Source organism: Artemia franciscana, chromosome 2 (genome assembly GCF_032884065.1).
Source record: "Artemia franciscana chromosome 2, ASM3288406v1, whole genome shotgun sequence".
NCBI lineage: Eukaryota > Metazoa > Arthropoda > Branchiopoda > Anostraca > Artemiidae > Artemia > Artemia franciscana.
Window position 1 is genome coordinate 4,615,212 of NC_088864.1, and position 12,736 is coordinate 4,627,947.

General features: G+C 35.5%; 1 protein-coding gene across 3 annotated transcripts in view; it reads right to left on the reverse strand.

Annotated features, from left to right (window-relative positions):
* Positions 1 to 482: 482 nt before the first annotated feature.
* Positions 483 to 12,736, reverse strand: part of LOC136036244 (cytochrome b5 reductase 4-like) — a 31,263-nt gene continuing 19,009 nt past the window's right edge. For 2 of the 3 annotated variants that reach the window (XM_065718369.1, XM_065718375.1), the window contains exons 3-6: positions 10,204 to 10,972; positions 5,527 to 5,613; positions 3,818 to 3,973; positions 1,798 to 2,054 (exon numbers count right to left, since the gene is read on the reverse strand). In XM_065718369.1, the coding sequence (XP_065574441.1) occupies positions 2,000 to 2,054; positions 3,818 to 3,973; positions 5,527 to 5,613; positions 10,204 to 10,972 (1,067 nt within the window). In that variant the 3' untranslated portion in view covers positions 1,798 to 1,999. Of the gene's footprint in view, positions 2,055 to 3,817; positions 3,974 to 5,526; positions 5,614 to 10,203; positions 10,973 to 12,736 lie in introns of all 3 variants that reach the window. The other variant, XM_065718360.1, reaches the window with a different exon arrangement.

Here is a 12,736-nt window from a genome sequence, read left to right on the forward strand (position 1 = left end):
ACAATAAAGTACATAATAATGTACTATAAAAGAATATCCTGGGGCAAATATTTAGGCTACGGGTGACCTAACCCAGATCGTTTACAAGTGAGTCTGATATCATCGTTAAAACAAAATTGGAGAGAAAATACTTATCATGAAAAGGGAAATCTCCAAATCTATATATATTTTGGTCTATATTTGGTCAGTCTGTAAGAAATTGATCATTACTTTACGAATTTTACGCTGATTTTTACTGCAATGGCACCAGATCTACCACAATTTACCGAAAACGCAGTCTCGGTAGGTAACAAAGACCTGATTGTTAAGTACCACCTCTCGTCCAAGATTCCATCACTAGCAACTTCGGTTGATACCCTTCCATTTACAAAAGATCTTAGCCCAGACAAATCACATCCGCCCACTTAAAAAAAAAAATCGCCAAGCAACATGACAACCCCGAAAAATTCTTCAGAGACTAAGACCTTTTTTAAGTAATTTACATACTTAATTAGCATTTACATTTTGCTTAGATAGAGATTCAAATGTCTAATAAAAGAACATAAAGAGAGAAGAAGCAGCAATGACTGTCTGGCTGCTTTCTTGTTAAATTCGCCACTTCTCGAAAGATGCAAGATTAAAATATCACATTTTTTTAATAACAGAACTTAGAATTATCAGTAACAGTCAACAGGCTTATCTAATATGAAGCTGATTTAGGATAATTCCGAGGATCTTTTTGAGCCGTGTTAGCAGATTCTCCTGAGAACTGACAGTCATCAAAGACTGCCTGCGAGGTATGACTTCCGAGCTGCTCTTTTCACACCAGACTGCCCAGCAGACACTCCACTGGTTCGGGCAACTTCTGCAGATGCCTACCGACACTCTGGCTTGGATTTGTATGACTTTGACCCAATTACTAGCAGCTGAAAAAAATCCAAGAGCAAGGCCCAAGTTAAAATGGAATGACATTCTCAGGAAATTTCTGAACGCAGCTGGAATTCCGCTGTCAGATGCAGACCCTTGCTACTGACCCCCACGTGGAGTGAGCTAACGACGCTCTCAACACCACACCAGCATGAGAAGTAACAAGCTCGTTGGCAGATTAGTGTGCAAGATTAGTGGACAAGAGCACTTTTAGGGCAAGTTTGGCTGCAGTGTCCATAACCTTTCGCATCACCATCAGAAAAGTTCTTTTTATCTCAAAAATGGTACAGATTTCCAAAGCCTAGTAGTCAAAGACAAACGAGAGACGTCCAGCAGAGCAAAGCTCAGATGTCACTAAGCAGCCAGATCATTTTAGTGCCTTAAAGCAAAATTTTTCTGGAACTGGACCCAGGAAAAGCCATTTGAGACCCCCCCCCCTAACATACATTTCCATCCACGCATATTAATAAAAATACACTTATAATACTGTTCTTATTCATAAGCCATAACTTCAAGACACTCCGTCTGTTTTATTTCTCATGGTTGTCACTGGCAACACATCAATGAACACTGACGAAGAAAATAAATAACAACTTAAAATAGATTATCCTTTCAACTTAATTTGTCAATAGTCCTTTGGTCAAAATAGTCATCACGAGCGTTAAGATACTCATGAGCATACCTTGATAATAATAATATTTAAAACAAGTAAAAAACGATCCACATCTAGGTAAAGTGTCGCTCCAACAATGAGGAATGTTTCTTGAGTTAAATGTTCGGACTGTATCAAAAACATATGAATTAAAACTGGGATTATATTGGCTGGATAAAATTAAAATTATTTACCACTTTCGGTCTTTTAGAGATTAAACATTAATCTTGTGAACTGTATTTATCTATTTACATAATCACTATCTAAGATAGTGATAATGATAGATAATGTATTTATCTATTAACGCAAATCACTGATTTAATAACTCACGCTGAAGGACATATTCAGTCAAACTTTCTTGCACATATCTTCCGTAAAAGTATCCATACTTTTTCTGCAATTTTGCTGATTGCCTCAACCAGTTTTAACACTGAAGAAGCACTAACCCAAGAATGCGTATATTGATGATTCTGGGTAATGTAGCTCCGACAGATACCTAAAAATACGAAATAATAGATGGATCACAGGAAAGCCGAAAAAACTACAGTAAATACGTGATATAAGCCGAAAATATTGTATGTACATGCAAATAGTGTGGTACCCCAGGTCCTTGTTCCAAAGATCGATAGGAAAAACCCTCTCCGAGAAAGACTTTTTTAGAAATTTGTCGCCTGGAAAATTTTTAGAGAGAACATCAAGACTAAACAGACGTTGAACTGGGGACCCTTGCTCAGTATAAGAAGAATTTGGTGGACAAGACCGGGAACAACAGTCAAGGCAGAACCAGAGCTGATTGGTGGATTAGGACACCATTTTTCCCCCAGTTTTTTTCCTGGTCATAGAGCCTTACGAGCGAGATCATGCTAAAGTGCTTGTTGTTGTTGTCGTTCTGTATTTAATCACAACACGTATACGTTGTTGAATTGTAAATCAATAGTTGCTATTATGTTTGTTACCATGGATATATGACTTTTCAAAACAAAATCTATCTATCTATCCATGGGCGTAGTTGGGGCAAAAAAGAGTTGAAGACCCTAACTCTACCACACACACAAGACCTAGCAGTTTGGTACGGGACCGCCAGGTTAAGGGAGAATCATATCGCCAGGGAGAACTGGAAAGTTTGCGTCCTGAAACAAGTAAAAGTTACAATGACAAGGAAATACGGAATGCATACGGAAAATCTCAAAATAGAGAAATAAAGACTAGCTCTCATGCAAAACTGTATGCTCAGATAAAACGCTACAAAACGTTCTTTTTATATTCGATTTTCTTAGTTTATACTAAACTATGACAAAATAAAGAACTTTGTGATCGTAAAACAGAAAAAGAAAAAGTGATCGACAAACTAATGCCATCTTTCTCAATCTTTTTGTGGGGAGCATAAAATATTAATGAAACCACTTACTGTATATAGTTAAGACAAATTTTACTTTGCTCGTAATTGTAAAGCATTCCTAAGTGAGATATACCTCTCCTATTAAGAAAAATAAAGGCAACTGTCCACTGGACTGACCTACTAAGCCTAAAAAAGGCGTCTCATTAAAGTATAGCTTCTGGTAATTAGGATTTATGAGTACATTGAACAAAGCTGCACCTGAAAACACTGAAGATTGCAAATCAAACAGGCCTATTGCAGGGTTTTATTCAATGGGGAGTGGCAGCCCTTAGGGTTAGTATAGCCAAGAGGTGTTTGTCTCGGGGGACAAGGCACTACTAAGAGCTGTTAGCAGTAGAAGTAGTACTGATCCCTATCAAGCCTCTTAAATAATTTCTCAGTGGTTGGAAACCTCAGATTCTTTCTATTTGATATGTGACTTTTTATTTGAAATAAAATGGATTGACAATGAACAACAACCTATAAAATAAAACATACGCAAGAAAACGCAAAGAAATAAAATATCCAATTTGATCTATGTCTTTTATACTAAGCATGTGCTTTATACTAAGTACATGTCTTTTATACTAAGTACATCTTTTTTTTAGGCATTTGCAGTGCTTTCTTTTTATTAAATGCCACAAAAAATTATATCTTTATTTATTATACATATTTGTTGCTCATTTATTTTCTTCTTTTTAATTTTTATAAAGAAAAATATATAATACACGGAGTTTAATATGACGCTTTCCTGACAAAGAACAACAACAATTTCTATAAAAATTTACCCCCCCCCCAGCCAATTCAATACTTGTATCACCCACATTTTGAATTTTTTCTTATTGTGTGGAGACCTAGGGACTTTACTATAAAAAACATACTTAATACAGGAAGTCGTAAAATCTGTTGGACCACAAATGCAGGTAAAAGACTGATCTGTTGTTCCAAGAAATTCCTCAATTTGTTTTTTGTTCACACGACCAGCTGATCCTCTCCATTTTTCTGAAGGACTCGTCAAAACATGGGTTACGTGAAACCTAGAGTGAAAAACATTTCAAATAGCGAATATACAGCAAAAATGACAGAAAATTATTATTTTTGACTTTCAAATTGAAACTTAAGGACCTCTATCCGGACCTCATTAATATATCTACGCCCAAATGAGTACTTCCATTGAAGATCTCCTAAAAAGCATAAAAAAGAAGTAATATTTTTTGACAGAAATGACAGAAAATTATTCTTTTTGACTTTCAAATTGAAACTTAAGGACTTCCATCACGGACCTCATTAACATAACTGCGCCCAAAAGGGAAAGGTATACTCCCATTGAAAATCTCCTAAAAAGCATATCTGTTGAACAACGCTGGAATGTATCAAAAATAATTATTTGGGTCCAACCCTGCATTTTTGTTAAAATTGCACATTATAAACCTAAGTAATCCGAGGCCCTCCTTCCTACAAATGGTGACATGAACTTATACTCACAAATAAATGCGAATCTCTGACTGAAATAAAATTTAGATAACGAAAATTTAGTTATAAAACTGAAATTATAAGAGTTAGAGGCAACGACCTAGATGACCCAAGTGTTCTTAGGTGGACCCAGGTGTAATTCTGAGCTTGGACCTCAAACCAGAAAAGCGTCAGGCAACAGTCAGGCCACAGCTTGAATACGCCACTGTCATCTGGTAGCCATATCCCAAAAAGGATATTGACAAAATAGAACAAGTCCAGAAACGCTTTGTAAAAGGACTTCAAGGATTCAGAAACCTTCCGTAGTGCCGCAATATCTTAATTGCTATAATGAAAACCTTAAATCCTTAAGTGTTAATACAGGTCTAGTCTATTAAATATGACATATAAACATAGTGTTTTGAAATAATAGTTTCTATTTAATAGTTATATCCGACTCAAATTTCATCAAACCGAGTTCACTTCATGTTGCTTTAGAACTGCTTTTAAAAATCTTTTTAAATGAACAATGATAGTTTCAAGATGAATTACAAAAAATTGAAATCCTTAAAACCAGGTAAATGGTATTATTTAGGTCAAACCAGAAGATATTCAAAATTTCTATAGTTTCACAACAGAAATGTGTCTGTTGAAACATGTTTGCTCCTTCATATTTGTAAAACATAAACCAATTTCATTAAAGAAAAGTAAAACTAAGCATTAAAATACATTTTTTTATAAGCAAGTGTTTTCTTTACTTTTTCATGTTTTGCTTAAGTTGGTTTTGTAATATATATTTTTTCCGGCTTCCGGATGTGAAGCTGAAATACCTGGACTTTTGTTATTAAAATTGTATAAAAAATGTTCTGCATATTTCACTCTCTTAAAGAATTATACCCTGTGTTAATAAATATTGGTTTCTATTTTTAAAGGAAAAGGCATTGTGTTCTAAGAAATAATTTTCAATGTGGTCTTAGTCCAACTTGAGAGAATACCTTAGTCATCTAAGCCCCTTATTCCTAATATATATTAAGTGGGATCGAACCATTTGATCTTAAAACCATAACTTATTTTCACACCTCTGAAAGTTATACTTGAACACAATTTCATGTAAATGTAATCTAAAGGATAAACTTACCTAGGGTCCTGTGTTGCCAAAAGATTGAACTCTTCATTTAATAGCATGTCGGCTTCGGTGCGGTTCCAGAAAATTATCTTAACTTCCCTAGAAATCAAACTCATAAAAGACTTTTCGAAACCCAATTTACTTTTCAAAGGACGTAGAAGTTTTTAGCCAAAATATGGATTGTATTTACGATAAAAAACTTGGAGTAAGCATAGTCAAAAATTTGTAATACAACACTGTCAATGCTAATTAACACTGTTCGAGCTAGAGCACATACCAATCAAACTAGTGACGGGTTACATTGCTTTTAGAATCAAGTAATGACAGCAGTAAAATTAAAAGTTGCATCTCAGTCTATCCCTTTTTAAAACGCCATATTTTTCATACAACCTCAATGTGTCACGGTTTGTGATGGTATTTGTAACTAAACAAGTTTAAAACTAACAAAAACATCACCAATGTGTTATCGCGTTCATTTTAAGTAGGAAAGAAGCGCAATTTCTTAAAATTAACTCTTTTAGGTTTAAATACCAATGAACTATCTGAATAATTATATTGCATCGGATTAACGACGCTTCTTAACCCCTAAAATCTTTGTGTCGATCCTGTTGTGCATACAGGAATGAACTCAGGGTCACGTATTAACAAGCTGAGATAAAGCCAGGTTCGAACTCTCGGTCACGTATTACCAAGCTGAGATAAAGCCGATTTCAAACTCAAGGTCACGTATTAGCAAGCTGAGATTAAGTTTGAACCCAGGGTTGCCAAGTTCGAACTCAGGCCCGAACTCAAAGCCGAGTTCGAATTCAGGGTCACGTATTACCAAGCTGAGATAAGGTCGAGTTCGAACTTAGGAACACGTATTACCAAGCTGAGATAAAGCTGAGTTCGAACCCAGGGTCACGTATTACCAAGCTGAGATAAAGCCGAGTTCGAACTCAAGGTCACGTATTACCAAGCTGAAATAAAGCCATGTTCGAACTCAGGAACACGTACGACCAAGCTGAGAGAAAGCCAAGTTCAAACTCAGGGTCACGTATTACCAAGCTGAGATAAAGCCGAGGTTGAACTCAGGAAGACGTATTACCAAGTTGAGATAAGACCCACTTCGCCAACACAGGAGATTGTCAGCATAATGATAAAAGTTTTATGAAGTAAGCAACCAAATCTATCATTTTCTTTTCTTTATCAGATGAACACTTTTACAAAAAAAAAATTGTCCTACATAAATGTCAGCATTATTAGTTTCTGAATAAAACTTTCAACTCAGACAAGCTGAATTGCCTGAACTAAGTTTCTAACTTTTAATTCCAAGTAACTACTAAGACCAGATAGGTGAACTCATGTATCGTCTTATGAAGTAATTCAGACTATATTTACAGGTCAAAATCACAGTAGGCTACAGTTGTTGAATAGAGTTAGAGCAGGGATAATAGCATTAATTTTTTTCCTTTGAAGGCTAGCGATTCGAGGAACCTAAGATTAGGTTCCTCAAATTAGTCAACTTGATTAAGCACAAAATTCACGATAGTTATTAGTTGTTGCTATGTTTTTTTGTTTATTTTTCTTCTCAGGTCCCAGAGCTAATACTAGACAACTACTTCTTTTATGATGTGTTATTCTATCAGCAGAACATAGTAAATATATTGCCACTTTTACTCTAGTCCCGACAGAATTGTCAGCTACAACTTGGGTACAGGCTGTCTTGCCAGATCAACAATGTTTTTCTTATACGCACTGAGCAAAAATGGCAGACGGTTCAGTTATATATACATAAAAGGGCTTTATGGTAGACACTCCACCTTGCCGGGTAAGGAAAGTAAAGCGTCGAAACCCATATAGAGAGGTGGTATTCCTCTGATGAGCCATAACAGAAGGTAACTACTTGGAAATATTTCGTTAGATTTAAGGTACTTTTGCTCATAAATTTACAACGACTTACATTTATTAATGACGACTTGGCATGGCTTTGGACATTTCGATTCAGTTGACGGTTATACTGTCTTGTCCTAGGCAATTGGATAGATAAGTAAAGTTAAGACCTTGTTCAAGTGCTCATTTATCTCAGTTGCTGGATTAGGATGACAGTTCTTTTCTTCTTCTCTTTCTCTTTTTTTTTTCTTTTTTTTTTTAGCTAAATAATTACCTCTAACACATTGTAAACATTAAACATTCTATTATCTAAGAAGAAGTCTAAGTAACATTGTAATTCTGGCTTGTTCTTTGGGCCAAGTTACAACTGTAGACTGCTACAAAATCGTGTGTTCCAAAGGATATAAACCTTAATATTGAAAATCGTTGCATATAAAAATATTTTACCATGGTGAGCCTTCTAGAATAATTCCCTGGAGGTCCCCATGCTCCAACGAGAATCTACCAGGTTAGGAGCAAAGAAAATAGGACACTAATTAGAAACAAAACTATGATTGATTAAAGTGAGCGTGTAAGAAATTAAAACCCCTACCAATCACTACCCAAAACAACTTAGAAATTCAAAATAAGCTTAATTTTAAATTATATTAATTTTAATAACTTGAAATTTCAATCAAATAAACCTTAAAACTTTTTTAGATCAGTCAAATTCTATTATTTTTAAACTCTATGTGTATCATTAAACAGCTATGGCTAAATCAGTCTCTTTAGCACAAACTAAGTAAACAGAGAAAAAAATGTACAAAAGTACGCAAACTATTCCATTTTGGTTCATAAACATTAGTTTTGTTTAATCTTTGGCTTAACGTAAAGCAGAAGTAAAAAGGGCATAACTTAAATAAAGAAAACCTTTTTCATTTAGGTTTCAACATCTAGGTCATTGATTTTACTAGTAATATACAGCGCTGATTGCTTTTCTTTTTTTTTAGATAAAGTTGAGTTTTCTTACCCATGAGTTCCTATAATCGGCTCACTGATGGTCCGAATCTAGACAAAACGTCCTGTTTAGAATAATCGGATTATTTTGGAGTACTAAGGGAAAGGGGCCTCTTAATCGAAGGGATGAGCAGTATTAGACAGCAGTCCTATCCGAGTCAACGTTCCTTCAGACAGCTAGAGACTACACTATCTGTATTTGACTGCTTTGGATACTTTTATTGTCTTACCAGTCAATTCTTTAAGAATCGGGTAAAGCTTGCAGCTGCTGTGTGTATTCTTTGCCTTTCGATTTATTTTTGCCTTTCGATTTATAAAACTCGATTTATTTTCGGGACACAGTGCGCGGTAGCGATGCTAGCAGCTAGAGACAGAAAACTGGCAGCACAGCTTAGATACCAATATTGGTATCTAAGCTGTTTTGTCCTAAAGACAAAACAGTGCCTTTTCATATTGGCGCGGTTCTTTTCTTACCAACACTGGTTAGTTCTAGGTTAACTGTTTGTCAAACTTCTTTTTCTTGAACTATCCAACTTTAAAGTTGTAGGCTTCATCTTTCTTTGAGTTTGAAGACACAGCAAAACCTTTGAGGCACTAGTCCTTCAGTCACACCTAGGCAACCCATCTATGTCCAAGCCATTAGAAGACCGTGAGCTAGCACTTAACTCCCCCAACGCTAGCTTACGTGAATAAAGTATATTTTGGCTTTAATGACAACATCAATTGATTGCCAGGTCAATAGACAACTGGGTAGTCACACCTCCATTTGCCAAGTTTTAGATCAGTGTCCCTGCTCAAACTTTCAAAGGACTTGATCAGCAGTCTGATTCAGTAGATCATGTCCATTGTTGATATTCCTAGCAGCAATCAGATAATTTCACACAGCTGAAGAGGACAATGGCTGCAGCTCAACACGGGATTAATCCTTAGCCACGTCGACAGCATTACAGTTTAGGGCATGAAAGGAGACTATAAAGTCATTTATGGGGCTGTTTCCCATTTCAGAAGTGATTATCTGGCACTTTGGTCCATTATGAGGTCAAAGCCATAGAGTCTGCAGTTGCAATCTACTCGCTTCCCTTTAGTACAGTTTTGGCACATCTAGAGAAAAGCTCTCTGGTCCATTATGAAGCCAAACCATAGAGTCTGCAGTTGCAATCTACTTCAGAGTAGAAAAAGTAGGTTTTTCTTTGAGTTCCTGGGACGTAATTGTCGAGGAACCAGAGCCGGCAATTCTGGTCTCAGGAAATCTTCGCATGTCTTTATTGAATTTCTTGTTCTGATAGACCATAACAGCCTGAATAACTTCTTGCTTGGTTCAATCTCGGCTGCAACTATTTATGACTGTTGTGGACTTTCATAGAAATATAACTTGTTGATTTTACTGCTTCATCACCATCATCAAAACATATCGCTTGCCAGGAACACGGTAGCATGTTTTGGTGGTTTGCTTCGCGACAATGGCACCAATACAGTGGTCATGGTGCTCCCAGAGAGGGCCTTTAAAATGTTTAAAAGTGTATGTTTTTTCTATTTAAGGTTTAGAAGAAAAACAGATCGAAGTTCTACAACTTCGTTAATCCCTTTTTTGCAATAGACTTCTATAAAAAAAAATAACAATAGAAGGATTGAAAGTGAGGAGAAATAATCAAGTAGAAGCCACTATCTAGAAAAAGAAAAAAATATATAAACACGAAGTACTGGACTGAAGAATATCCAATACCAAAAAAGAACAGAACCATATATTATAATCACGCAGTCCACAACAATAATAATAAGTTCCGATGTGTTTAATTGGAAATACCAGAAAAATCCACTTACTTAAAGCTATCCCTATTCAATGCTTCTCTTACAAGTCGAACCATTGGAGTAATGCCAGTTCCAGCAGCAAGACAGAGCAGTTTCTGGCGTCCTTCGATTTTTTGAATACCAAACGGTGACTCTGGTAGACTAACCATCACCACTTGATCTAGCTGAATATCCTTCAGTCGAGAGGTAAAGTTCCCCTTTGGATACACTTTTATGATGAAATGAAGTTTATTGCTCATATCCGGGACAGATTCTGACCCGAAAATTGACGATATTAGTGGTGTGTATTTTGCTGAAATTTTTTCGTCTATTCTTAGAGAGACATGACCACCGACAGGGACGTTACATTTAAAACTATCATCAAGCTGTAATGATAAACTCCAAGTGTTGTGGTTCAGCTTTTCTCGATGAATTAATTTTGACTTAATCCATACTTGAGTATTCAAAATTTGGCAGTGATGTATTTCAGCTTTACCGTAGCTTGGCCAAAGCTGTTTGGTACATTTAGGAACAACAAATTCAACTTTTCCAGTTCTAACAAGTATTTTTGGGGTACATTCCGGCACGACTTTATTGAAAAAACTTAGATTTATTTTAAATACACCTGCAGAGGTGTTTATGTAACCAGTAAAAGTCAATGGAGTAAGATCAAAGGCAACATCATACGGTTGGAGGTTCGATGTTTTAGTGTAGACACAAAGACTAACAATGTCAGGCGTCTGGAACCAATCAAAGGTTGGCAGTGGTTTTGCAGCAGGACGTGGTACTTGTACTCTATTTCCTGTCAAAAACATCTTGTTTATAATTTGAAATCAAAATCGTTCATATACACCCAAATAGAAAACACATTGAGAAAAAAAAATACCAAAAAGAAGCAGTAGAAAAGGGGAAGCAAGAGACGAACAGATTCAGAAATAGAGGGATAAAAAGAGAGAGAGAGAGAGAGAGAGAGATAGAGAGAGAGAGAGAGTCAATTTACTGCCAAAAAAATTTTGTTTGTCATTTGAAATCAAAATCGTTCATATACGACCAAATACAAAGTAAATTGAGAAAAAGAATACCAGAAAGAAGTGGTAGAAAAAGGGGAAGCAAGAAAAGAACAGATAGAGACAGAGAGAAAGAGAGAGAGAGAAATATATATATATATATATATATATATATATATATATATATATATATATATATATATATATATATATATATATATATATATATATATATATATATATATATATATATATATATATATATATATATATATATATATATATACTAGCTGTTGGGGTGGCGCTTCGCGCCACCCCAACACCTAGTTGGTGGGGGCGCTTTGCGCCCCCCCCCAAGCCCCCCCGCGCGCGTAAGTCGTTACGCGCCATTGTAGTTGTGTCCCTATGTCCCACCTGTGAATATAGATATATATATATATATATATATATATATATATATATATATATATATATATATATATATATATATATATATATGTTTTTAACTACGTAAAACTTGCGAATATACAACATTCTTTGCTGTCCCATTGTCTGTGCATATAAATAGATTTTCAGGTTTACCGACTCTTGAACATGCAACATATAATGGTCCATGGGAAAACAATCCGTATTCAGATCTATACCTCATGATTCTAATGATTGCCCTTGAGCTTTGTTGATGGTGATTGCTAATCGACCATTCCCTGAGTCGCCATCGTCATTTATATATCCCCCTGTGCACCCCGGCGTCCCCTTTGTAGTTATGTCCCTGTGTCCCGGTCGTCATTTATATTCCCTGTGTCCCGGTCGTCATTTGTGTCCCGGTGTTCCAGTCTGTGATTTCTCTTTGAGTGTCCCGGGCGTCATTTATATTCCTTGTGTCCCGGTGTCCTGGTCGTCATTTATATCCCCCTGTGCCCCCCGGCGTCCCCATTGTAGTTGTGTCCCTGTGTCCCGGTCGTCATTTATATTCCCTGTGTCCCGGTCTTCATTTGTATCCCGGTGCCCCGGTCTGTATATACATTCGTTTTTTAGTTTTGTTTTTCTCCTTTATTTTTTTCCTTTTTTCTTTTTTTTCTTTTTTAGTTTATTTAGATTTTTAGATTTTTTAGTTTTTTTATTAGTTTTTAGTTTTTTTGTAGTTTTTACCATTTTTTTAGTTTTTTTAGTTTTTTTTTTACTTATGTCCTGGTCGTCATTTATACTCCCTGTGTCCCGGTCGTCATTTGTGTCTCGGTGCTTTGTTGATTGCTAATTTATATTATATTTATATTTATATTTTTTATATTTATTAATATTTTTTTAGTTTTCTTTTTCTCTTAGTTTTTAGTTTTTTACCTTTTTTTAGTTTTTTTTAGTTTTTTAGCTTTTTTAGTTTTTTTCTTTTTAGTTTTTTTTGTAGTTTTTACCTTTTTTAGTTTTTTTTCTTCTTTTGTATTAGTGTGAAATAATTCAGACGTCATATGCGGACAAACACGACGTCACTCGACAGACAGACAGACAGACATAACCCACAAACAACTTATTTTTATATATATTTATTCATATTTTTTTAGTTT